The sequence below is a fragment of the Microtus pennsylvanicus genome, chromosome 9 (assembly GCF_037038515.1).
Source record: "Microtus pennsylvanicus isolate mMicPen1 chromosome 9, mMicPen1.hap1, whole genome shotgun sequence".
Classification (NCBI taxonomy): Eukaryota; Metazoa; Chordata; class Mammalia; order Rodentia; family Cricetidae; genus Microtus; species Microtus pennsylvanicus.
In genome coordinates, this window is record NC_134587.1 from 26,032,442 (window position 1) to 26,058,833 (window position 26,392).

The 26,392-nt window shown below is 37.3% G+C and overlaps 2 protein-coding genes across 20 annotated transcripts in view; one reads left to right on the forward strand and one right to left on the reverse strand.

Annotated features, from left to right (window-relative positions):
• Window positions 1-9,868, forward strand: part of Prpf40a (pre-mRNA processing factor 40A) — a 40,088-nt gene extending 30,220 nt beyond the window's left edge. For 8 of the 15 annotated variants that reach the window (XM_075985211.1, XM_075985198.1, XM_075985202.1 and 5 more), the window contains 12 exons: window positions 412-562; window positions 1,452-1,585; window positions 2,305-2,419; window positions 2,592-2,683; window positions 2,774-2,890; window positions 3,152-3,289; window positions 3,685-3,780; window positions 6,097-6,183; window positions 6,264-6,360; window positions 6,457-6,518; window positions 7,491-7,622; window positions 8,732-9,868. In XM_075985211.1, the coding sequence (XP_075841326.1) occupies window positions 412-562; window positions 1,452-1,585; window positions 2,305-2,419; window positions 2,592-2,683; window positions 2,774-2,890; window positions 3,152-3,289; window positions 3,685-3,780; window positions 6,097-6,183; window positions 6,264-6,360; window positions 6,457-6,518; window positions 7,491-7,622; window positions 8,732-8,824 (1,314 nt within the window). In that variant the 3' untranslated portion in view covers window positions 8,825-9,868. Of the gene's footprint in view, window positions 1-411; window positions 563-1,451; window positions 1,586-2,304; window positions 2,420-2,579; window positions 2,684-2,773; window positions 2,891-3,151; window positions 3,290-3,684; window positions 3,781-6,096; window positions 6,184-6,263; window positions 6,361-6,456; window positions 6,519-7,490; window positions 7,623-8,731 lie in introns of all 15 variants that reach the window. The other 7 variants (XM_075985200.1, XM_075985199.1, XM_075985195.1 and 4 more) reach the window with 1 other exon arrangement.
• Window positions 9,869-13,965: 4,097 nt separating this feature from the next.
• Fmnl2 (formin like 2) overlaps window positions 13,966-26,392 on the reverse strand; it is a 247,278-nt gene continuing 234,851 nt past the window's right edge. For 2 of the 5 annotated variants that reach the window (XM_075985194.1, XM_075985193.1), the window contains 5 exons: window positions 25,687-25,850; window positions 24,751-24,852; window positions 21,792-21,890; window positions 20,861-20,984; window positions 13,966-15,881 (listed from right to left, as the gene is read on the reverse strand). In XM_075985194.1, the coding sequence (XP_075841309.1) occupies window positions 15,772-15,881; window positions 20,861-20,984; window positions 21,792-21,890; window positions 24,751-24,852; window positions 25,687-25,850 (599 nt within the window). In that variant the 3' untranslated portion in view covers window positions 13,966-15,771. Of the gene's footprint in view, window positions 15,882-17,191; window positions 17,286-18,779; window positions 18,906-20,860; window positions 20,985-21,791; window positions 21,891-24,750; window positions 24,853-25,686; window positions 25,851-26,392 lie in introns of all 5 variants that reach the window. The other 3 variants (XM_075985192.1, XM_075985190.1, XM_075985191.1) reach the window with 3 other exon arrangements.

Sequence of the window (26,392 nt, forward strand, 5' to 3'; positions counted from 1 at the left end):
CACATACTAATAAGTGATTAAATCATGGTGGTGCTGATTTATTCAATATTTATCTGTTAAGTTGTTTTGCGTCTAGTATTGAAGGACACATAGATGAAAGTGCATGTGTCACTGAAAGTTGAGCATAGCTGAATTTCCATGTTGTGAGTGTAACCGTAGCCCTCATGGATTGTATCTGTACTGCATGCTGGTAAGGACATGTGTTTATGGACTGAGGATAGAAAAGCAATACAGATTTTTGGATTCCAACTTCAAAGAGTGATGGAAAACTGAAGGTAAGGACTCTACTACACATTAAGAAAGAACAATAAGAAAATGAAGCATGTTACATTTATGTTAGAATATCTTAAGTAATTATAATTCAGATCCCTTGTTTGAATGTTAAAGGAATTATTCAAACATTTCTTGTAGGAACAAGCAAAGCAGTTACGAAAGAGAAATTGGGAAGCCTTAAAAAACATACTTGACAATATGGCTAATGTTACGTACTCTACTACTTGGTCTGAAGCCCAGCAGTATCTAATGGATAACCCAACGTTTGCAGAGGATGAAGAGTTACAGAGTAAGAACAATGCCTACATAAGGAAAATAGTGAGAAGCAGTACCCCTCAGTGGAACTGCTCTGACTTTTTATGCAGTTGCCAGCTCAGTTTTACACAAGGATTTGTATTTTTGGGAAAAAATACTTTATTTTATAATGGGTTGTTTCTAATTGAATTTTGCTTTAGGGAAAAATACTTTTCTAGAGATCCAAGTTACCTTTAACAGATAATTATTGAAATATGTAATAAGTCAACCGTTTGTAGATTACTGGTGTCTTCTAAACAAAGTGAAGCAGCTACACATAGGAATTCAACAGTGACTGTGGCAGCAGTCACACCTGCATAAGACAAATCGCAGCATGGAGATGGGTGTTGGCTGCAGTTTGCGTAGCTGTAGAATGTTAGCAGCTACTGATGGCTGCTGGAGAGGGAGGCAGTTTTTTTCTGAAATATAGCTCCTGATAAATTTGACCACCCTTAAGTGGAAGACTCTCTCTCCCAAGACATTGTTCTTGACGGGTTTAAATAAGTGTGGAGTGGTAGGGACCACAAAGTTAGCTGAGTAAGTGGAGAGTTTATCTGTAAAGAGGCAGAGGGATGAATATCATCAGAATACACACAAAACTCTTAGAACTAATAAAAATTTGTATCAATAAAATAATGAAAATCTATTTGGGATTAAGTATAACATTGTTCTGTTAGTTCATTTTGTCATGTACATGTGCGCTTCCCTTTATTCTTTGTAGTGTTTGAAGTCTTAAAATTTGTATCATTACAAGATCATGTCTAAGTTCAAATGCAAGTATTTTTGAGCACTGAATTTGAACTTGTAGAGTTTAATGCAAATCATTAAACTGCTATCTTTGTTAATATTTCAAATTTATTTTTTTTATATGAAAAATACTTCAGACATGGATAAAGAAGATGCATTAATATGCTTTGAGGAACATATCCGGGCTTTAGAAAAGGAAGAAGAAGAAGAAAAACAGAAGACTTTATTGAGAGAAAGGAGGCGGCAGCGTAAAAATAGGGAATCTTTCCAGGTAACAGAAAAATGCCTTTTTGAGTTTAGTTCTGTAATATAGTCATTGAATTTCAACAAGGATCAAAACAGCTTTGAGATCCTTGTTTCCAGTTCACTACATAGACTTTGCTTTGAACCATATATGTCAAACTCTTGAATTTCTATATTTTAGAAATTGTTCTTGGATATTTGAGGCAAGGCTGTAGCAAACATTATTCTACTTGAACATAAGATTTTAGCTGAGAAAAATAGCATGAGGGAAAAAGATGAATAATGAGTATATGATTTCCAAAGAACATGCTATAGTACAGTTTAGGAGTGTAACAATTAAGCTCTTATGGGAGTTTAAACACTTTGAAAGTAGTATATTTTTATGTCTGATTTTAGATTTATTATATATATGAGTTTACTTTCTACATGTGTGTATATACCATGTACTTGCCTGATGTTCAGATCCCCTGGGACTGGAGTTAGAAGTGATTTTGAGTGTGGGTGTTAAAAACAGAACCTAGGTCTTCTGCAAGAGCTGCTTCTGCCCCTAACCCTTTCTTTGGATAGTTTGTTTATGCTCATTTGTGATCTAAAAACATTTTTACTCCCATGAAATGGGAAATATTCTTTGTACCTAAAAATGTTGGATAGCACTAATAGAAGCATTTGTGATTTTATTAACAGGTTTTAACATGTTTCTGTATATTTCTAAGGATTTTTCAAAAGTATTTATTTCCTCTTATACAGATATTTTTAGATGAATTACATGAGCATGGACAACTACATTCTATGTCCTCTTGGATGGAACTGTATCCAACTATTAGTTCTGACATTAGATTCACTAATATGCTTGGTCAGCCGGGTGAGATTCTTTTCTTTCCATACCTAAGCTGGTAGTTGGAGTGGAGTGGAGGGTGAGGGGCAGCGGTTGGTGGGGTAGGTGTGTGCCTTATTTTATGTTTGTTTTACAAACAAAAAGTAATTGCAGCTCTTGGTTAGAGCTAGCTTTTTGACTTCTTTAGTTTTTTCATTAGGATCAACTGCACTTGATCTTTTCAAGTTTTATGTTGAAGATCTTAAAGCACGTTATCATGATGAAAAAAAGATAATAAAAGACATTCTTAAGGTAAATAAGACACTTGTTCTTACCTATTTGAAAACTTGGATTCATTCCTTGGAGTTTTGTGTTACTTATAATAAGATTTCTGGTTTTTAGGATAAAGGATTTGTAGTTGAAGTAAATACTACTTTTGAAGATTTTGTGGCAATAATCAGTTCAACAAAAAGATCAACTACTTTGGATGCGGGAAATATCAAGTTGGCTTTCAATAGTGTAAGTTTGATTATCACACATCTAGATTATTATTCACCTAAAAATTACTTAAAGTTGTAGGCTAGTGGGATAAGATACTGTGAATGGATGTATAAGGTAAAGTCAAATAAAATTTATAAAAATGATGGCTGTCTTACCTTTTATTGTTATAGGTCAAGTTGAAACATTTATAAATGATACTGCGATACTGCTTTTCAGAACAATGAATATTTGAAACAGGACTTACACTATCATAACTTACTAGATATGATTTTTTGATAGTTACTAGAAAAGGCAGAAGCCCGTGAGCGTGAAAGAGAAAAAGAGGAAGCACGGAAAATGAAAAGAAAAGAGTCTGCATTTAAGAGTATGTTGAAACAGGCGGCTCCTCCGATAGAGCTGGATGCTGTTTGGGAAGATGTATGTATACTAATAAATTGTCTGTAATGGGGGCTGTGCCTTACAGTTGAAATACACTAAAATTATTCATAAACCATACTAGATATGTCAAAAGTCTTCTGTGATTTGAATTTTAGAGAGGGTTAAAAATTGTTTGAACAACCGCCACCACCTGGGGTCAGGGATTCTTTGGGGTAGCACCTGCTGTCTTGGGACTCTGTAGGTCAGGATGGCCTTGATCTCAGAGGTCTTCCTGATTCTGCCTCCAGACATGCACTACCCTGACCTGCTAGAATTTTTTTGAAAGACAAAATACACACTTTAGGGCTTATCACAGTTTTAGCTCAGATACCTTTTAGTCGTGATAAGATTTTCTTGGCATTATCATATATTCATTCCATGTCATTGCTTTTCAGATCCGAGAGAGATTTGTAAAAGAACCAGCATTTGAGGACATAACTCTAGAATCTGAAAGAAAAAGAATATTTAAAGATTTCATGCATGTGCTTGAGGTAATTCTTAGTTTATTGTGACATAAAAGGTGAAACTTTGAATTTAAAATGGTCAAGTATATTTCTTAACATGCACTGCTGTTTTATAATTCTGATCAAGGAGAGTGAGTGTTTTCTTTCTGTAGAATTGTTTCAAATGAAAAACAGGTTTGCATGGCCTATATGAAAGCTAGCATCAGATTTGCTGTTTGTTTGTCAGCCACATAATAAGTTAGTAGCTAACAATGAGCCTCGGAATATCCTAACGTTTTCTTGGAAAACAACTAAAAATAAAACTATTTGTTTCAGAAGCTGTACTCTTATTAGATGTGTGAACTAAGTTCTCACAAGTCAGTGATGGTACAAATAAGCCAGCTGTGACAACTTGAAGTAACTTGCAGGAAAGGGTTTTCTAGCATTGCTGTTTGACTCAATTGGAGTTAAGGAGACAATTGAACAGGCAAACTCGTTCCCTGCAAGTGTAAGAACTGGAGTTCATGTGCCCCAACATGCATAAATTCAGGGAGGATATGGTAGAATGCCTGTTATCCTAGTGGTATGGCTAGCTATAATATCAGAATCTTCTGTTTCTGGATTCCAATGAGCTATATACCTTGCCTCGGTATAAGGTGGAGAGCAATCAGTGTAAACTTGTGAATTCCATGTATAGTTGCATGTCCGTTTGCACACACGTGTTCCCACACAAACTGAGACCACACACGTGCATACACTTTTTTTTAAAGTTCACTATGAAGTCAGTTCTAGACAACTAATGACTTTTAAGCCAAAAGATAGCATGCATTTATCATAGTATTGGTATGATAGCACATGAGTAATAAAATTATTAGCTGTTTTTGACTTTGTTCTTGATTAACATCAATGTTAACAAATTGCTCTGTTACCATGAAGTCATATGACCTCTATGACTGGTCCTTGTTGGCCTTCAGTTGTTTATATACCTTAGACCAATAACATTTGTATTGTGTAGGATCCTCACAGAAATATAGAACCTCAGGCTCAATTCACATAAATTTTGCATCAGTTTTAATCATGCCCAGATTCTGAAACATTTGACTGTATTTGGAATTTTGAGATAGTGTGCACTAGAGAGTGTATTACCTATCTTTTCTTAATTCAGGAAACTTCCAGGTGCTGAAGAGATGGTTCGGTGGGTAAGAGTGCTTGCTGTGGAAGTATTAAAAACAGTTTAAATCCCCAGCACCCACTAAAAAGTAAAGCATGCATGGCTGTGTGTGCCTGTAACCCAAGCACAGGGGATGGCCAAAAGTAAATCTTAGCTGCTTCGCAGCCAGCCACCATAGTCAGAACAAGGGATTTCTGATATAGTGAGAAACATGTCTCAGGAGAAAAGTTAAAGAAGATGCCTGTGTCCTCATCTGTCCTCTGCATGAGTCCACCTCCTCATATTCTCGTGCATACATCACACACATAGGATCTTCAGCTGTGTGATTTTGGTGATTATGAACTAGAGCTAATGTAGTGAGGTGGTAAATTAAGCTAAAGATGATAGCATAGAAAAGAGCTAACACTTCCAGATTTTGAGACCAGTTAAATTAGGCCTTGAGACAGCATTCAGTGCGATAAAGATGGACTCCTTCTTAATCATATTTTCCATTTCTATTTGACCAAAGGTGGTGTTTTCTGATACATGGGTATAAGCATTAGGAATAAGCAGCTTTTACTGCAGCACCTCTCCTTTCTAAGTAACCTCATAAGTATTTTATGATTGTGTATGCACATGTGTAAGTCACAATGTGCATTTGGAAGTCAGAAGTTCTCTCCTGCTACCGTGGGTCTTGGTCTTAGTGGCAAGCACCTTCACATACTGAACTGTTTTGTAACTGTCCCCATGCCCACAACAAGTTGTTCATTGTTACGAACACAGTTACATAAGTATTCCCTGTCTGAATAAGTAGGAAATGCTTCTCAGGATAAAAGAAAGAGAAATAGGTTTTATAAATCTCAGTTTAAGGATGCCTGTGAGGTTTTACCTTATATCAGTGCTTAGCTTACTAAACAAAATGCCTAAATGTATTATTACATCTAATCATTATGGAAAGAAGTTATACCTTTCTAGGATATAATACTTTTCCTTACCAACCTTTGACAAAAAGCACCTCATTTTGTAAAATATCTAAGGTGTAGAATAGCTAATAAGAATAAGAAAAACAATGATTTCTTATACAGTCATTGGGCACCTTGTCCTAACAAGGTATTATTTTTTTTAAGATCTCATGTGTTGAACTTGTAACATTTTTGTGTGATTGGCTATGTAAAACAAGTGCAGTTCTTTAAAGTTTTCTTTTGCCACTCTAGCATGAATGCCAACATCATCATTCAAAGAACAAGAAACATTCTAAGAAATCCAAAAAACACCATAGGAAACGCTCCCGTTCTCGATCGGTAAGGATGTAAATTGACTGTGACATTTTATCAAAATATTTGTGAGCATTATTATGAATGAATTTATGTGTATTGTTTAGGGATCAGAATCAGATGATGATGACAGCCATTCAAAGAAAAAAAGACAGCGATCAGAGTCCCATTCTGCTTCAGAACATTCTTCTAGTGCTGAGTCTGGTGAGTTTTTTGGGTCTTTTGTTTTGTTTTTTAACTAAACCGTGACATTTTGATTTCCTCATTTTCTTACCTTTTTTTTCTTTCTATGCTCTACAGAGAGAAGTTATAAGAAATCAAAAAAGCATAAGAAGAAAAGCAAAAAGAGGAGACATAAATCTGTAAGAAAGTTTCTATTTCTTAACAATTGCTAGGCTTTGATCTAAGAAAGGATTCATAGGGCCTCTCATCTAATTCTTTATAACCATTTAGCTTGGCACACAAGAACAGAATGTATATAGGTCTTTTGCCTTAATCCTTCATTAAAATCACAAGCTTCAATCAAAAGACATACACCAGCTCTAGATGTATATTAGGTTTACACAGGAGTCTTTCAAAAATGTTAGTGCTTGAGTCCTACCACAGGTGTATGCAATTAGTTAGATTGGCTGTTTTTGTTTTTCCTGCTGCCCACTAATACTTGCCCCAGTCTAACACAAAACTTTTATTTAAGCACTAATGTTTTAAATAACTTTTTCTTTTTGTAATAATTTTGATGAAGAATTATGCCCCTGTCAAACTTGTACATGACCTAGTGAGCAGCTTTGTTAGCCTTGTATATAGCTGTATACATAAACCATAGTTAAATTTGCTTGATGGGAAATGCACATGAGCTGAGGGTGCATCTTATTGGGGTTGTTGGTTGGAGGGGGGGTGCCTGGATTCTAAGGAATAAGTAGTTACACCGTAGTTATTCTTACCCTGTACTTACACTATGATCTAATCTGCTAGTGAGGCTTTTCATGGTGTTTACCCTATCCAAATGTAATCCTTCCTACTGGAAACACTGCATCTAACTCTTTCCCATGACAATGGAGAAATTCAATCAAATCTCGGGTTCAAAGTGCGATATGGTGGCACCCACCTTTAATCCCAGCACTCAGAGGCAAATCGAGGCAGATCTCTCAGAGTTTGAGGACAGCCAGAGCTACACAAGGAAACCCTGTCTCAAAAAAACCTTAAAAACAAATTACATTTTACCTCTCTAAATACACCTAACCTAATAAATGTGAAATTCTCAAATATTGCCTACATAAATCTATTTTTAACAGAATGTTATCAAAATTCTGACACGTTCATTTTTATTTACATAGGATTCTCCAGAATCAGATACTGAACGAGAGAAGGATAAAAAAGATAAAGATCGAGAAAGCGAAAAAGACAGAAGTAGACAGAGATCAGAGTCAAAACACAAATCACCTAAGAAAAAGACTGGAAAGGATTCTGTAAGTACCTTGAATTATGTGTTTCCTGTATGCACAAAAATGAAAGAAATGCTGTTTAAAACAGAATTGTTTAAAGAACAGGCTCTTTGTCTTGGGTCTGCTAACATTGAAGAAAGGATGAAATTCTCTTCACTGCTCCTCATGAGCTACCATCTATTTGAGTCTTTTAGATTTATATTTCTTAAAAAAAAAAGTTAACAGCACAAAATATTTTTCGCTTTAACTCAGAAAGAAAGATGTGGTCTGAATGGTGCAATACCACTAAGAAGTACATTGTGCACTTTGTCCTAGGTTTTCAAATTATCAGGGTTTCTCTGTGTAGCCCTGGCTATCTTGGATCTCAGAGATCTACTTGCCTCTGCCTGCTGAGTGCTGGGACTAAAGATGTGTGCAACTGTGCCTTGCCTTCTCCCTGTAAGATTTAGAAGGCTCAAATCAGGGTCCACAGTCATCTTGTTCATAACTCAATAATTTTCTACAATGTAATTTGATTATATCCAACACTTTTCATCAACTCTTCCCAGATCTACCCCATTTTTTTTACATCTTTTGAATGAATGTGTCACGACCTCCATAAAGTGACTTATTCTCTGTACTTACTTCTTCTGTAGCAGTCATTTAAACAAAACATCTTACAGGTGTGCTCCACTTTTCAAAGGGCGTATCTCAGAAATGATGCAGTATTAATCTTGTTTACTTAAATCTTTTCTGCTTATTTGCGCATAAGATTGCAAGTGTTTACCCAAAATCTCTTTAAAATTATCAAAGAACATACTGCCTAGGAAGTGAGCATCTGGCTTCCATTAAGTAGGATTGTTTCATATTTAATTGTGTGTAAGGAAAGAAACTAGTATATACAATTTTTCCTTGATTACAAATTTTAGCATAAACTGAAGTAGTACCATATATAATCCCAGTCTTTGAATTTTTCTCTAATGAGATCCAAGGAATACTTAATAACCCATTGTTGGGCTTTGGAGTTTTAAAACCCTGTGAAATGTGTTTAAGTGAATGAAACTCAATGTCTACTTTGAAATGTTTGTAGTTAATTTTTTTCTTAATATTTTCTGGGTTAACTTTAACTATAATTATGCTGAATGTCTTTGCAGGGTAACTGGGACACTTCTGGCAGCGAACTGAGTGAAGGGGAGTTAGAAAAGCGCAGAAGAACACTTTTGGAGCAACTGGATGATGATCAATAAATTATACCAAATATATGTTTATAGTATGATTTAAAGTCTAATTCAGACCAGGGATTATTTTAAGTTCAATTTACAAAATAACACTGGGTTTTAATTGTGTCACAGGAAAAAAAGTGCATTTATGTATTGTTATTGTGGACTTTATAAAAGCAAAGGAAATTGAAAATAACTTGATTCTGTATCAAGAATCATATTTTCCTACAGTCATAACTGTCTTTCTGTGACCCTTTCCTAGGGCACTGCAGGATGGATTAAAAGTGGCAATTTACTGATAGCTGCAGACGTCTTTACTTTGTTCTAAGTCATGAGGTGATTTGATTTACTTTATAGAAGTTGGATTTTGACAATGAACATTTTTTTTTATAATGTAGTACAAAAAAAGCACCAGCAACCCATGATTAGACTGCTTTTTTGTGCACTACTAAACTGGTTAAAGCCAACGTTATCTTTTATGGTGAGCTCTTAAGAAATGGGTGTTTTTGCTGGAAACTTGGTAGACCTTTACCTGGTGGTGCTAATGAGCACTGCTGTAATAAAGCCACCATTATTTTTTATGAAACATCTGAATACATTTTAAAAAAGGCTGTGAGGGCATTATTTTGAGCATCTATTTTGAGGTGATGTTTTAAAATAGCTAACATCAAATCAAATTGTAAATTACTTTAAATATATTGCCTTAAGGACCTACTAAAGAATGTGCCACCGAACTTTTGAGTGATAGTTGAAATATCCTTGTTGGGGGGGGGAGAAAAATCAATGTTGACTGAAACATTTTCTTTGAATTTTTAATCCAATCTTTCTCTTTCACTTTTTTTTAATTCCATTGAGGAGGTTGTAAATTGCCTTCCTTATTCACTGAGAAGTATTGAATCCATGGTACACAGTCTAAAACATTTCTGATTTCAATATTTTTGTACATTTTTATCTATTAAACCTTCTCTTATAGTGTGCACTAGTGTTTATTTCTACACAAACTACTCAGCGCTAAGGAAATTGTATGATCATTTACAAGATAATAAATCCCTGAAATTTTGTTTCATCCTTCCCATGGTAGCAATATTACTTTTCTTTTTTAATATTTATGAACATGAATTAGTGCATTTCAGGTCCTTAAAAGTGTTTTCATCTATAAATTTCCTATGGGATATTTTAGAAAGGCAATGGCTTAAAGATAGAATACTCTGTACGTGCTAACTTTTGAAGGTTAGTAATGTCGTTTATACTATTTTCCTTCAGTGTAGGAGGGTGTTTTTGTGTGTGTGTATGGTTTTTTGTTTTTGTTTGTTTAAGGATAATTTAGCACTTAGTCTTCTCTTTCATCTTAGGTGTTATCTTTGTTCTTTTCATTTGATCTCACTGAGATTGTCTCTTTCAAGCTGAGATTTAGATAAAACAAATTGTTTCATTAATTTAAGTGAGTTGGGACAGATCAGTACAACTATTTTTCCATCCTGTCCAGTGTTTTAATTAAATCTAGTGGCCACTCTTAAAAAACTCAAAAAAGGGAGATTCTTTGTTTCTAACCTTCTCCTTGCCATGTCATTTTCTGTTGTGAAATAAGACATGACTTTGAGTAAGATCACTATCTTTGAGAAAACGTTAAATAATCAGATTTCTTGCTTGAGTTTAGTCCTTCCTCTATTGTATGTTACTCAAAATACCTAAGTTTGGCAACAGAATTTCCTTGGATTTAATTTTCAGAGGTGCCAGGTTAGCAATAGTCAAGATTGTTAATGAGTCTGAGCACCTGATGTGGAGGTCAGACGTAGTCTTTAAATCATGCATATGATATTGGAAGGAAACCTGTAATGTTTCACAAGCGAAATTAGAATCTGTAAAACTTGCTTTTAAAGTACAACCTCAAGTTTTTAATACATTTGAATAAAAAGCTATTGATGTGTTTTAGCATGTCCTCAAAATAGATTTCTGTATTTATAATTTCTTCAAATTTTCAGATCCCTATAAAACATTATAAATTGCAAAATATCCCTGCATTAACCTATGCAAACCAGACATAGCAAAAAAAAAGTGATTATCTTGATTAAACAGATTTTTAAAGGCAGTTCTTGTAAATATTACTGTGAACAGATCAATATCATAACAACCCTGTTGATTTAAATAGAAGTTTTATATCAGTGTACTGAATTTTTACTGTAGGAAACTGGAAATGTAATATCATTGCTATAAAATATGTAAATCAAGTCTATTCCATTGTCTTCTTTTAATTGTCCCATTAAACAACTTTAGTTGTTAGAAAAACTTAGTGTGAAGATACTAAATCTTTGGATATTTTAAATCCAGTAGATCATGTTTCTAAATCTTAAATTTGGTAAGACATGATATATCTTTGAATACTTGTTCTTCTGAATCTGACTTATTCAAATGGGGAAGCATTTAATTTGTTTATACATTTCAGTTATGACTAGGACTCTAATGTTGAGACCTTATTTTTCTCAGCATCACTATTAAGCTTGCTTTAAAAATTAATATTGCGCAAAATCATGGTCTCAGAATATTTAATATTCTTATTTTCTCCTATTCCATCAATTTTATGTTGGGAAGATTTGTAAGAGAAGTTAGTATGGCCAGTTCAGCATGGGGATCATTGCAGTCTTCCCAAATGAATTTAAATATGTGACTGAACTATGGATTTTCTTGCAATGTTACTATTTTTTTTCAACATGTAAAGCTTTCTGTGCCTTCTGGTAAGTTTGATAAATGACTAGTCACAATTACTTCATCTTTTCGATTTTTCTTAAGTGGGATCTGATGTTGAATAGCTATGAAATGAAAGAGGATGGTCCTAGAGTAAGGCAATCCATTTAGAGTGGTAATAGCAACTAACAAGTCTGTATGTGGTTTTCTGTGAACTGTGTGTGGTCTCAGACTGTAGTGCACGGCTTTCACTCATTTCTATGCTTTACTAAGCATTTGCTGAATGCGCCTGCTTTTACTCCATGCTTAAAAGTTGATATGTACTCATTAGACATTTTGCATCCAGAAGAGAAAATTTGGATTCACGTTTTACGTAAGCATTCTAATCAGATAGTGCTTAGGGAAGAGTTATGAAAAATGACTTTAAGATTGTAGAATTTTAACAAACGTAATTTTTAAAGTTTTAAAAACAATCTAGAAATCAAACTAGACTAATTCCTTAAATATTTTTATATATAATATTTTTTTTTTGTGGAACTATGAGAGGCTTATGTTTTCTGCTGATGACATATCCCAGGCTAACAATGGTTATTCTGTTTAGTTCATCATTTATTCTGATATCACTGGTAGTCACACAAATTCCTTACCTGGGATATATCTCTTAATTAGGACTGCACCTGGCGCAGAGTAGGTACTTAACAAATGTGGCACATGTACTCATATTAAAAGGCTTAAACAGGCATCATTGCAGTTAAACCATACACTCAGAACTGATGCCTCATTCAAAACTTACAAAATAAGCCTAGCGACTGTGACTTAGAAAGTGCCCAAAGCTTAATGAGAACATCAAATGCTGACTTACAAGGTGCAAACATTTTAGGGTGTCTATAAAGAGGATGAGTCCTGGTAACATAGCACTCCGTTTACTGGATCTCACCTCAGATTAATAAGAAAAGGTGCCACATTCTTTGCTTAGCTATCCTCCATTTTAGCTTGTTTTTCTGCTCTAATTTCCTTAATAAGATGCTATCCTTAACCCTGCTGTACTCACAGCTGCAATTGAGTGGATTGTCATTCAAGGTCATCTTCTGTAATTGATCTTTGACAGTGATTACCCTAGTGCAATTAATGTTTACATTTCAGAGAAACAGGCCAGCCCACAGCCCTGCTCTTCTGTCTGGGGTATGGAGCAGATCACAATCAAGCTAAGCCATTTTTTGATACTATGCTGTGATTGTTACTAGAATATCTATTTGTTACTGATATTTTTTGTTTGTTTTTTTGATCCTGACTATTAACATTTTGGGTAGGTGTTAGTCTGCTCGCCTTCCTCTACAACTGAACAGAGGACTTACTCAAAAAGGTGAGTAATTGGGAAAAAGTTTCTCTTTTCTATGCAATCACCAGATTTTTACTTCTGTTTATATATTTTCTTGATGTAAAGGACCTCATAGCTTTAATAGTAGACCTTTTGTAAATAGAAAAATGGCATATTTTATTAAAAGTTGGATTTGTGTTGCCGTTTTTAAGTCTGCCCATAGCAGTTCTTTGCTGTGGGTTGAAGTGCCCACGACTCTTAGTGCAATGCTCACTTTACATAAAAAGTTAAACCTTACTCTCCCCAAAAATTTATCAACACAACCTCATGCTGGTTCTTTCTTCAAGTCTTTCTTTAAATCTTCACATCGAGAAAATGGATTCCAACAACTTTAAAGAGATGGAAAATGAATCCCAGCACTCAGGAGGCAGAGCCAGGCAGATCTCCCAAGTTTGAGGTCAACCTGGTCTACAGAGCAAGTCCCAGGACAGCGAGATCTACACAGAGAAACCCTGTCTTGGGGGGAAGACAAGACCCAAAACAAGAATTTTATCATATACTGAATAGACTAGCATTCTAAAAGTAGTCATCTGCTATTGCAAATTTTGCTAATTCTGCAGGAATTACCCAATCTTACAAAATGTATGTTGAACACCAAAAGCAAAGTTAGCAACCAGATACTTGGTTACATTTGCGTCCAGTAGAAATTGACTCAAATAGGTCATGGCATTACATTGATTTGTGTTTGTTTGTTCATGAACACTGGGTGAAAGCATACTTAATTCTGAGTTAGAAGTAGAGCATTTGCCTAACATGTGGGCCTTGGTTACATCCCCAACAAAAACCACTGATAACAAAATGCTCTAAATCTAACCAAATCTTTCTTTGAACTTTACTGCCATAGTTAAGATGTGTTAACATTCTAAATGTGTGGAATGGTTAAGATATTTTAAAAATATTAACAGTATCCCACAGTCCTTTGACCACAGCATGTGGGAAACTGTATGAGAGGCTCATGTTCTCAGCCTGGATGTACAACGTTGTATTAAAGTAATAAAGCATATGAAGGAGTAGTTTTTCTAAATATAAAACAATCAGTTTTTAAAGATGATTAAAGTCTATCAAAAAAGTCAACACAATTCAAGGATTACTGCATATGACAGAATAGTAGTGTAAATAGTTTATTTGCTCAAATGGCATGAAAAGACCAGAAAAGTAACATGAATTGCTTTCATAAAACATTTCTAATATTGCTAAGAAGCAGGACCATTAATAGACAAAAGAATATGCCAACATTACTGTCCATTTTGCACTGGGAAATGATCAATTTTTAAGCAAATGCACACCTTTGGAAAACAGCTGCTTTATTTGATAAAATGTCCAATATTCTTATGATCAAATTAATAGTCATCAAAATGAATGTTGACTCAACAAAAAGACAACAATTTTGGCATGTTCTTTTAAAACTATACATTTATGAATGTGCCGGTGGGTGACAGTTTAAAGGGGTCTGTAAATAGGCATACTACTGTGAAATGTGGTAGCTGACTCTTAAAATGTCCTTGTAGTTAAATATATATATATATATATTTAAAAAAACTATAAGTTAAAAGTAACATTCAGATTGTGTAGCATAGTCAGATGAGCATTTTTAAACAATATTTACAATATTACCCAGGAGCTTAGGTAGGAATTAAAGAGAAGTGTAAAAACCATAAAAAACTGCACCAATCTTATAGCAAAATATCTGTACATTTTAAAAGATCATATAACTACACATCCATGAAAAAGGGGACTTTCACCAAGGGGTTCACATGAACACAAGAAATTCAGTGGTTAAATACTATACAATAATTTTTACAATTAATATACTGATGTACCAACAAGATAAGCCAGAAGCAGAATATGTATTATGGGATAGTACAAATTTAGCTTCAGTCCAGTCTTTGACTTTGGAATGGATCAAAATGCCTTGCCAGTGAAGAAGTAAAAATAAGTGACTTAACCACTTAACCCTATCAGTATAATTTAAACTTAATGTGAATTTTCTACAGTCTAATTGGAAATTCTCATATGTGAGAAATACACAAAGCAGTTCAGCCTTGAAAACTCAATACAGCTGTATTGAGTTTACAAAAGGAAAAAAGACCTTTCGATTGTCAGAAGAGAAAAAGGCCAGGTTCAAACATTACACTAACATGTAATCTTGAATGCTTAGAGCTTGTGGTAAATTCTCCCTGACTAACAAGGCACCAATTTCTATTTTAAGGATTGACCCATAATGGTAATTTTAGTGCTACTTAATAAATATATTTGTGTTACTAAAAGCTGCCTCTAGCTCAAGAACAGTTTCTGCAATTAAGTCTTATACAATGTTTATGCCATCTTGCAGTCATACAAGTGAATGCCATTGTGCATGGTACCCTTGCACAGAAACAACATGAGACAAGACAGACTTCTAGTAACACTGCAGTTGCATCCGGTTTGTACTTTGCTGGGGCCAAATGATAGGACATTATCCTGTGACAGTTTCCTTCTCCCGTGTTACAAGTCCTTAAAAATACAGTTGATGAGTATGGCTCGAGCACACAATTTCTTAGACTTCTCAGCAAAGGAAGCCCATAGCAGACACATCCCTGTTATTTACAAATTACCAAGAAACCAGGGTGGGTCATAAGGAACAATCACAATAGCAAATAATGAATTTAATATGAAATTTACATTTTGGTTAAAAAACAGTAACATACTGATGTAAAAAGATTTAAGTCAAATTCTATTGCTTTGATTAATCTGAGCAAGTTATTTCCAATTTTAGGCACTTGTTAACAGGGGTTAAAAGGAAATTCCTATGTGTTTACTAAATCTGAGCCCTTAAGGAAATTTCAGCTGTATTGAAGGCTGCAGCTAAATGGTAGCACATAAAGTTCACATCGGCAGTTTCATGTACACCCTCTCATGAAGGCTATTCTTGGGGTCACATTGTTATTTCTGCACCATTAACGGAACGCAGGTTCTGATCATCAAAGCGCCGCCTCACACTTCGTCTCACCGCATCGGCTCGTCTGTATGGTTGGTTTCTAAGATCTGTAAAGAGGAAAATGCCAATGAAAGAACAGCAGCTTTAAATATGTCTTAGCAAGACAAAGCCAGTTGGCAGCCAGTCAAAGCAGCTTGAGGAGAGTCAACTAATGGGCTCTTCAAACCAAAGACATTTGCCTTTGGTATTTACAGTTTAAATAAGATGTAATACTGGTAGGATTCTGAGATTTAGAGATTTTCTATCATAGTCAATATCTCAGCTGGTTGAAGTGTTTCTGAGATCAGAAGCAACTACTCAACCTTCATGAGGATCTTAAATATCAAGAATGATTGCAATAACTATACTATAAAACTCACAAATCAGACTGGTTTAAATTTGTAGTTTTGACAAATATGCCAGGAAGAACAGCAGAAATGGGTTCCGTTGTTTGCTTGGTAACTGAGAACAGGTTTTTATGAATTAAAATAATATCTCACTCCCTCATTAGTCTTTCCTGCCACCTATTATGTTTGTGCTCCAATCAACAGGGAAAATGGGCCCTAGACCGAGTCTATTGCTAATGCAAGGCAGAATGCATGACATTTAAAAAGATAGCTATGAAGGAGTAAATGAAGCTAGTGCATTCTGGTTGAAAGAGACAGGGCTTTAGTGGGATGAAATGAAGTAACATGAATTTTAGGTAAGCACTCTTAGTATGAAGGCATGCTTTCATGAATAAGGCTAGTCTAGCATGTAGCCTTTGATGAAGTGAAGACATGACAAAACAAAAAAGCAGGTTTTTAAAAATTAAAGGGAGAATTAACATTGTAGACACACTAGACCACATTCTATACTTATCTTTTAAAATAATCAACCTTTAAAAAATCTTAATGCTTTACATAGAAAACAATATGTAAACATTTCGACAAGGCAAAAATGAGTGGGACAGACCTATCCTCTTGGGTTTGTTCCCAATCGGCTTGTTAGCTTCTAAGTCTTAAGTCACTGCAGATTGTGGCCCTTCCCCTATTCCCTTTCACTCTAACCAGTACATTCTAGTCCTTTCAAGGCCCTGTGGTTTGGGGATCCTCAGGTCAATTATTTGTAAAATTCCCAATCTTTCAAAATCTGTAGATCATCTTCCCTGGCCAATAGCCCCCACTGTACCCATTCAAATAAAACTATAGAATTACTAATTAACTTTAAGACCAATCAACTATTTTGCCAATTCATCACAAAAGAATGAGAAAGCCACACGATATTAATGTGAGGCACGAAGACTGGTCAGAGTCTCACCAGTATTACCCTTAACCATAAATAAAAACCATTGAACTGCATATAGAAAGGAGGAAGCTAAGTAAAAAGTGATGCTTGCCAGCTCTGTGTATCCTCCACCACCGGTGTGCTAGAAGAAATCCTTACCCTCGAGTGAACATTTGGAAATTTAGTGATATTATTCTTCTTTAAGGCTAAACAGAAAACAAAAAACACAAAATGATGGTTAAGTAAAAATGGGATGAAAACAGAAAGCAACTCAACTTAGTGTTTAACATTGCTGGGCATGTTAGCTAACAGAGGGCATGGGTTTTACTACAGGTTGTGTTAGGTGAAACAAGGGAAGAATGAGTGTCTTTCTACCCAGCCCTGACCACCTAGTTTCAAGCTGCTTTGAAGATTGGCTCCAGAAAGATATGTAGTCCAGCAGCAAACAGCCAAGCAGATGACAGTTCGGTTTGTTAATTAGCACTGGTGGGTAAGTACACTGGAGAGCAAGGCAACGACAGTGACATCTTTTGATTCAAAGACAAGCACATCTAGCAAATTCACAAAACATACCCAGTTCCATGTCAATCTCAGCTCAGAAGACAATGACTGTTGACAATGGTACTATGTAAGCAACTATGCAAAGACATATCTTTGCTTCTTTTTAAATGTAAACACTAAGCTAAGGAAATTACTTGGACAAATCTTACACCTTTCCCATTTTCAAGTGCATTGACAAGTTTTCCAATAGTGAGTGTGCTATGTCTCTGCCGCCACTCTCTGGCTATGGCCTAATCACAAAAAAAGTACTCTGATTTGACATGGAACGGAGTTACCAATGAAGGGATACGAGAAAGACGGTAGGGAGCTATTTACTCTTTGCTTATACCTCCTGCCTTGCATCTGCTGCAATAGGACATGACAGTGAATAGAGGCCACCTGCCTAGGTCAGAGTTGTTAGGTTGTGAATTGCTGATGTCAGTGTTTAGAAGATTTTATGCCGAAAGGCTCCCCATCGTAAAGCTAATATCGAGTTACAGCATACCTAGGATTATATAAAACACCCGAGAGACCCAATTTGAAGCTACATAAATGTAGCTTTAGAACCTTTCTAGTTTTCACACATAGTATGAATGATTTGATTATCTTAGGGCAGGGGGAGCAATACGTGCCATGGTTCAGGTATGGAGGTCAGTGGACCATTTGCCAGAATTGGCTCTTTTCTTTCATCATGTGTGTATTAGGGCTCAGTCTTAGCAGTCAGGCTTTGTGGCAGGCATCATAACTCATGAAGCCATCTCATTGTTCCCTGCCTCTCATTTTTCTGACCACTTTATGGAATATTTCATTACCATTTTAGCTCAGCATAAGGGTTGTGGTGTCTGTAAGCTTGTTAGGGCACAGTAAATACTCAGTAAACACTGGCCTAGGTAGTTACTGCTTGTCATTTTGCATTCCAAATATTAACCCCAGCAAGTGGTTCTATTAACTGTCACTCACATCCATATCATTGCAAGAATGTGGTATATACATATACTGCAAGTGGCAGTGAGTGTTTAGTAATGACAAACACAAACCATGCAGCATGAAGACAACACATGTAAAATGAAGACGATGGCATTCCATGCTAGCATTTGGTTGGTCCTAAGACACAAGGGCTTGGGGTGGAATAAAAGGTTTTAAAAAAAATCTATAGCAACCTTTTAATAGCGTCAGTTGACAAAGACCAATAGTTTAGTAATGGTATTCCTCAGTGAGAACAGGTTCGCAGAAAAACCGAGACCCACGCTTGGCGGTGCGAGCAGTAAAGGGCACAGTCTTCAGCACTGCATTGAGAATAACAGCCAGACAAGAAATGAGAGTAAAAGGCCAGGGTCTGTTGCATTAGTACATGGTTAGTGTGAGAGGAAAGATAAGCGAGAAGGCAGTATGTATTCCAGTTCACTAAAGTCTAGAAGGAAATCTGGAACCTGAAGGGTGAGGAAGCAGGAAGTGAAAAATGTTCCAAGGCAAAACTCTTCTGGGATACAGACAAATACCAGATATGTGGCTCGTTTTTAGGTAAGGTGGGGGACATTTTGGTTCTTTTTGTTCTTGAGGCAAGATTTGAAACTCATTCTAGTCAAGGATGGCCTTGGCCTCCTAATCTTCCTTCCTCTAGCCCCCTAAGTACTTTGATTGCAGGCAGCCTATGTCCTGAGTTCTTACTGTGTAAAGTTAGATGCTTCCCTAGTCTCAATTAAGCTTGCAGTGGCACTCGGGTATTTACCTTGATTGGACATCCATCCACTCCTACTCTTGCAGAGTAGAGCTTCCCCCATTGCAAAGGAGACAGGGGTGCCCTACAAGGGGTATTCGGCAAGCGACTAAGTACGGCATACTGACACAAATACATGTGTATGTACACTGAGAACAGACTGCCATTTCTACTAGTCACTCGTGCTTTAATAACAGGCAAGGAATTCTTTATTGCTTTAAAAATCTAACCTACATATTTACTTGATTTCCCTATGTTTAAGATGGTCAAAATTCTGTGGTTTAGTTGGGCGGTGGTGGCACACGCCTTTAATCCCAGCACTCGTGAGGCAGAGGCAGGCGGATCTCTGTGAGGTTGAGGCCAGCCTGGTCTACAAGAGCTAGTTCCAGGACAGTCAGAACTGTTACACAGAAAAACCCTGTCTCGAAAAAACAACCACAACAAAAAAATCTGTAGTTGGTTTTTAGAAACTTGACATGCCTATTCACAATGCTGAGTAAGCTAAAAGAAAATTCACGGGATTATATTTCTGAAAAACTAGAATTTGGGAAATACATTTAATAGTAAGAAATTGTTTAGTTATGCGTATGCTTAAAATGCAATGTGGTTATATTTTGGCTTTGTTTTTAAAAGGTGTAATATTTCCAAATGAAGTTATAGTTATGGGAAATGCCTGAAAAAGACCCAGCGACTATATCCTAAGGATAGCATGTACATGCAACAAGACTGATCGGTCACAGTTTACTGTTGAGGTGTATGAGGAATACCTGGAAATACATCATACGACTGTCTACACTTTAACATATTTTTAAGCCTTACCATATGAGCAAAATGCTTTAAGTATCTTAGCTGATAAACAGCATTCATGTGCAAATGAAACTGAAGAGAAATCATTTACTGCCACTGCTAAGCAGGCCAGTGGTCTAAGTATGCTGGTCAGTAAGAGGCTGTATGAAACCCTGGAGAACTGATTCAAAGAGAAAACATGAAGCTAGAAAAAAACTCAAACTAGATTAGCTGAGAGCAGTCCTCAGTTCTGAGCTAGGACCCCATGGATACATCCAAACAAGAGTACAACTTCCTTTTCGCCTTGTTACTTTAAATTAGTAAACAGGTTTTTAAAGAACATGCCACAAAAAAAAAAAAAAAAAAAAAAAAAAAAAAAAAAAAAAACCTACATTGCCTGCTGGTACAGAGAATGGATTCTCCTACAGTATTCCTATTAGGCAAGCACATGGAACCGGCCACAAGGTGGAAAATGGCAAAGGATGTCAAATCAAAGCCAGTGGGAATCTGTTAGGGAAGATGACTTACGGGTCCCACAGGTACAAAAGCGCCAAGATTGTTCAGAGTGTTGGACAAAAATGTATATCAAACTCTAATTTACATCTTGCTGCATAACTCTAAACCTCATTAACCCACAGCTTGCCAACTGTGAACAAAAGGATCTACAGTCTTTGTATGTGGCTCTACTTATGTGAGCAGTGTAATCACTACAGACCACAAAGACGAAATACCCTTTACCTGTGATAATGTCTTCAATGGCGCCATCTTTTCCCTCATATACATGTCGGTTATCTTTAACTTGTCGCCTTCTTAATTCCGCAATTAACTCTTGCTGCTGCCTCTTTGATTTATGGGAAGGAGACTGAGAAGAAAAGCAGAGACTGATGACACTCCAATACCCATCTAGACTTCAGTTTTATATTGAACACCAATAGCTTTGGAATTATAGGCATCCATTTATATATCAGTGTTAGGGATAAAACTCAGGTCCTGATGCATGTAAGCCAAGTTTTTTATTGCCTGAGCTCTCTTCTTGGTTTGATGTAGGCTAGGTTCTGTGGCCACAGAGATAGCTGATAATAGTCACAGACTTTTCTAACTTTGCAGCAAAAACCTGCCTTCCTTTATGGAATACTTCCTTCCAATGCTCCTAGCAAAGACGGCATTAATAAAGGTCAGTACCCATGGACACCATGGAGCATTTCCTGATTTAAAACCCTGATTATCAGATAATCAATCTTGTATGGCTTCTCTGAATATATAACTAAATTCTGTTTTTTTTAAAGATTTATTTATTTATTATGTATACAACATTCTGCCTCTATGTATGCCCCCACGCCAGAGGAGGGCGCCAGATCTCATTACAGATGGTTGTGAGCCACCATGTGGTCGCTATAATTGAACTCAGGACCTCTGGAAGAGCAGCCTATGCTCTTAACTACTGAGCCATCTCTCCAGCCCCTATAACTAAATTCTTGATCTCTATAAACTTGGAGATGCTTCACAGATACCCCTTTCATTCCAGAAGTAGTTGAACAAAGTAACAAAAGAAAAAAAAATTCTACATGCCAGTAGAAAGCGGTGATCAGGATTTTAGAGAGGCGAACTCATCATAGCCCTCTCTACTTTCGCTTCATTCAGGCCCATCTTAGAAGCAGACACTTCTTACCTTTGGGTCCTGCTGTTCCATCAAGGCTTCTTGCTCCAACAGTTTCTCCATGAGAGCTTGTTCCTGCTTTTTCCTCAGCTCATTTTCCTCTTCTGCTTGCTGGGGAAATACAAATTTAAAATAGAGACTGACAGTCACAAAAATGGAAATAATGACAGTTAAGGTTTCTTAAAGCCATTTGAACAATCGAGAGATCCTTCATTCCGCTCCAATTCTGTGTTTCACTGTCTGCATATGACAAGTCTTCAGACTGACAGCTGAGCTGCACCTCAACTAGAAGAACTTTCTTGATGTTCCCTGTCCTGTACAAATAGTTTCTGAGCCCTATCCCTCTGACACGGCATTCAATGATTTTCAAGTGAGTCTCAATTTCTTCTAGAATCTGCCTACTTAGTAACAGCTTCTCTAAAAGAAGGATCCAAGACTGATCTATTTTTTGCTGGAAAAAAAAAACAAAAAACATTTTGCTGGACTTATCTCCCATAAGGGCCATACCACAATGGGATTCTTGGCTTCTCACTACAACTCTCCAGATGAGTCAGAATGACTGATGTGAAGAGGAGAGAGAATGAATTCAGCTCTCTTGAAGTCTTCCTGCCCAAAAGTCTTCTGTTGAGCTATAAACTGACAGAAACGTCATCTGTTTGGTTTAGGGATCGAATATAATTGACAAGTTCCATTCTATCAGTAAGGTTTGCATTTTGATGTCTATTTCTCTCTTTTAAAACAAAGTCTTATCTATTCTTTGACGTGTGTGTGTGTGTGTGTGTGTGTGTGTGTGTGTGTGTGTGTGTGTTTCTCTGTCTGTCTGTCATGCTTCCTTTTGGCTCATAGGAAGGGGAAAAAAGGGCAGTGTTAACTTCCCAGTCTCACTGAATTTTCCATAGTTGCACCATGGCGAGAATGTTGTTCAGTGTCTGTAGAGCAAGGAAAGTATTCTGTGACATGACTATCCATCCTTAGCTCAGCAGCTAGGAGATTGCAAGGAGAAACTGTAAGGCAGAGGAGCACATGTGTAAACAAGCTTGACCACATCCCACAGATCACTGAGGACAGAGCAGCTTCTTCTTGCCTCTGTTCCATACATGTCCCAAATGAAGCCTTTGAGAGCAATCCCAGCACTTCCCATGTTTTATAATTTTTACATACTATTTCTCTTCCGACCTTAGGCTTAGAAATTTGTATCTGAAGAAATGTGTTTATAACACCTCACAGGAGCCTTCAGGGACATCTCTGCAGCTCTTCAGTATGGCCAGACCCCCAGGGGACCACAGAGTACCAGTTAACAGCAGCTGGAAGGCAATGGCCTTCCTCCCATCCCATGCCTTGTGCATCCTTATGCTAAGGAGACTTTCCTTACATTCTCAGCTACCAGACTGACCATGATTAAAGGAAGTAACAAAATAATCTTAGAGTGATAGGCCTGGGGGTGAGGGATCTCCAAAGCCATTAATTAGTCTCCACTCATTTTACAAAAATACTTCTCACATCTCCCATAGGTTTTTTTTTCCACAAAGGTATATATAAACTGCTCAAATCCTTTCTTTGAAATATTTTTCTTAATCCTATCAACATAACCAGTGTTAAACACAGAGAACTCCAGGGAATAGGGACTATTCTCAATATCTGGGTTCCACATTCAGAGTTTATTGTTTGGTTGCTGTGAAGAGACACTATGACCAAGGCAACTCATAAAGCATTTAATTGGGGACTTTCAGAGGTTTAGTCCAATTTCCTTATGGTGAGGAAAGTGGCAGCACACAGACAAATGTCAGAGTAGTGTTTGAGGCCTTTTTATCCTGAAGCAGAAGCAGAGAGAAAGAAAATCTGGGCCTAGTGTGGGCTTTTGAAACCTCAAGGCCAGCCCATATTGACACACTTCCGCCAGCAAGGCCCCACCTCCTAGCTTTTTCCTGACAGCTTAATCAATTGGCGACCAAGCATAGAAATACACGAGCCCATGGGGGCTGTTATTCAAACCAACATAGGAAGGACTGGGAGATGTGACCTTGTTGGAGGAGGTGTGTCACTGGGCTTTGAGGTTTCTAGGGATCATTCACAGTGGGCTCTCTGCCTATTGGTTTGTGTATCTAGATAGGAGCTCTCAGCTGGTGCTCGAGCTCCTGCCACCATGCCTTCTCTCTGTCATCATAAACTCCGGAACAATCAGACCAATTAAACTCTTTTATAAGTTGCCTTGGTCATGGTGTTTTATCACAGCAATAGAAAAGAAACCAATACACTTGGTGCATATATTACAACTAATTTAGAGACAAAATATACAGGAAGATATGCACAGGTTACATCATTTTATGTGAGGGAACTAAATATCACCGGAAGCAGGCATCACCATGCTGCTGAAACCAAACCTACAGGTACTACAAAACCACAATGCTTCCTAAGTGATGAGTTTCTAAAGTCTTCCTTGCTATTCTTTCCCAAAAGGGAAAATCTTGGGAAACAATTTTTCTAGTCACGTGATTTTCCCAACATCAAGTCCGAGGATGGGTCCAGATTTAAAAAAAGCCAAAGCTGAAGTCCTGTATAGCACCATCTTTTACTCCATAATATTGAATGCTAGTCTAAGAAACCCCACCACTCAAATCAGGTCTATAAACAGCACATAGGATCTCCTACTGACATGCCCTGGTTCATTTTGAAGTTATTTGAATTCTCTATGCCCTTCACCTTGTCTGTATGGGTCAACAGTCAATACTGGACAACATGGATGAATGGGGCATCTCCCCTGCTCCAAGCAGGTAACCGGTTGCCTTGTCTTTTTTGCTGAGAACCAGACATGGCTTCATGGAAAAACGAACCATCATGGGATAAGGGCCCTAAAAGCTCTCAGCCTCAGCAGGGCCAAAGAGGCCTCTGCAGAGGAGCCAGGCTACAAACATTTCTGGAGGAGGACACCTACTGGGAAAGTGGGCAGGGCTATGGGTGCTCTCCAACTTACCTTGTAGGCTTTCACAAACCGAACAAAGACAGGGAAGAACACGGAGGGTGGTGTTGTCTTGGGGTTTTCCCCAAAATACTTCACCACATCATCAAAGGCATCCTGGGAAGAAACACACTTTCATTGAATCAAGACATTAGTTCTGCTACCAGGACTAGAAGCTCTGGGGTAGATAAGTAAAACAAAGATGCTTGCCTTGGAGTCTGTGCCCCCGTGGGCACAGAAAACATTACCTGTAATACTTCACTAAAGGCAATCAGGAAGGTACAACTGCTGGACATAGAAACTCATCTCTAAGAAATTCTGTTTCTTCCCTAGGTCCATTAACTCCCCCACACTACACACACGCACACACAAAGAGCTATTTCTTTTATGAGTTTCCTATGGTCAAGACTCAACTCCTTAAACCACAAGGGCAGGAAGGATCTTGGAAGCAACTCTGGCTCTAAATCCCAAAGCTTTGGTTCATACTCCTTGCAATATCCTCACAGAAAAGGACAGTGTCTTCTGTGATCTACCTCAGCGCCTAGATCTATCATGATCTACCTCCGGTTCCCCACACGCCACCTCCTTCTCTTTGCTAACACGAACTCTCTTCTTTGCTTGCTCGTATATCAGAGGTCCTGGGGTGATAGAGGAGTATGAAGTCTAAGACCTACAGAACCTTATACTCCAGGGACCTTTCTTTGGGAGCCCAGGCCTGATGTTACAGAACTGAGTGCAAACGGATCTACGCTGGAAGGAATTTGGGAACATAAGAGAAGGGACAAACAGGGATTCTACAGAATAGCACAAAAGGGTGCACTTGGAAAAGGTACTTTCAAAGACAACAGGGGAAAACTAAACAGTAGCTACATAAGAAATTGACCTAGTAACATTATTCTCCCAGCCCAGAGCCTATGCCTCAGACTGAAGGAGTTCACTCTCATGAGCTACCTGAGCAATCTTAGCATCGTCTTGCAGCTTCTTCAGCTTGCCCTCGTTGTGAAGAATGAACTCTTTCAGTAGCGTGTTGTGGTCATGCATGGTATACTCTCTCTTGGTTAAATCCATTCCCCTCTGCAGCTCCCTGACATCCAGCAGGACATTTTCCAGGGAGACTGATGGAGAGAAAGCATCGAATCAGGATCACATCAGGAGAGGCAGTTCAACTGCTAAGCCAAGTTCTCGGGACTCTGTTTTACTCAGGACCCTTAGAGCTAATTCCAACCTTTAGTCACGGACAGCCTTTAATATCAATAATTCATGAAACGCCACTATCAAATACTACAATAAATTCTTCACATGCACTAATCCTACTCTTCTAGTAATATACTTTGCTAATGAGGAAAGGCAACATAAAGAGATTCTGTGGTCTGCCATGAGTCACACCGTTCAGAGACAGAAGACGGGATGGGAAAACAATCCCAGAGTCCACTTTTTGCGCTGGAGACCAAGGTTCCGCTGCATCCAGCCTATTGGTTTAGTTGTAGATTCAAACAAGCCCAAGCCTCTTACTTCTCTGGATGCTATTGCACTCCTGTAACTTTCCAGCAGAGGGCAGAATTCTACCGGCTGAACTTCAGTTGTATAGCCCACTAAGAACTAAGGCAACATTAGCTTTTTGTTAAGCCTTTCTTGCGTCTAAGAATTTGGGGTGAAC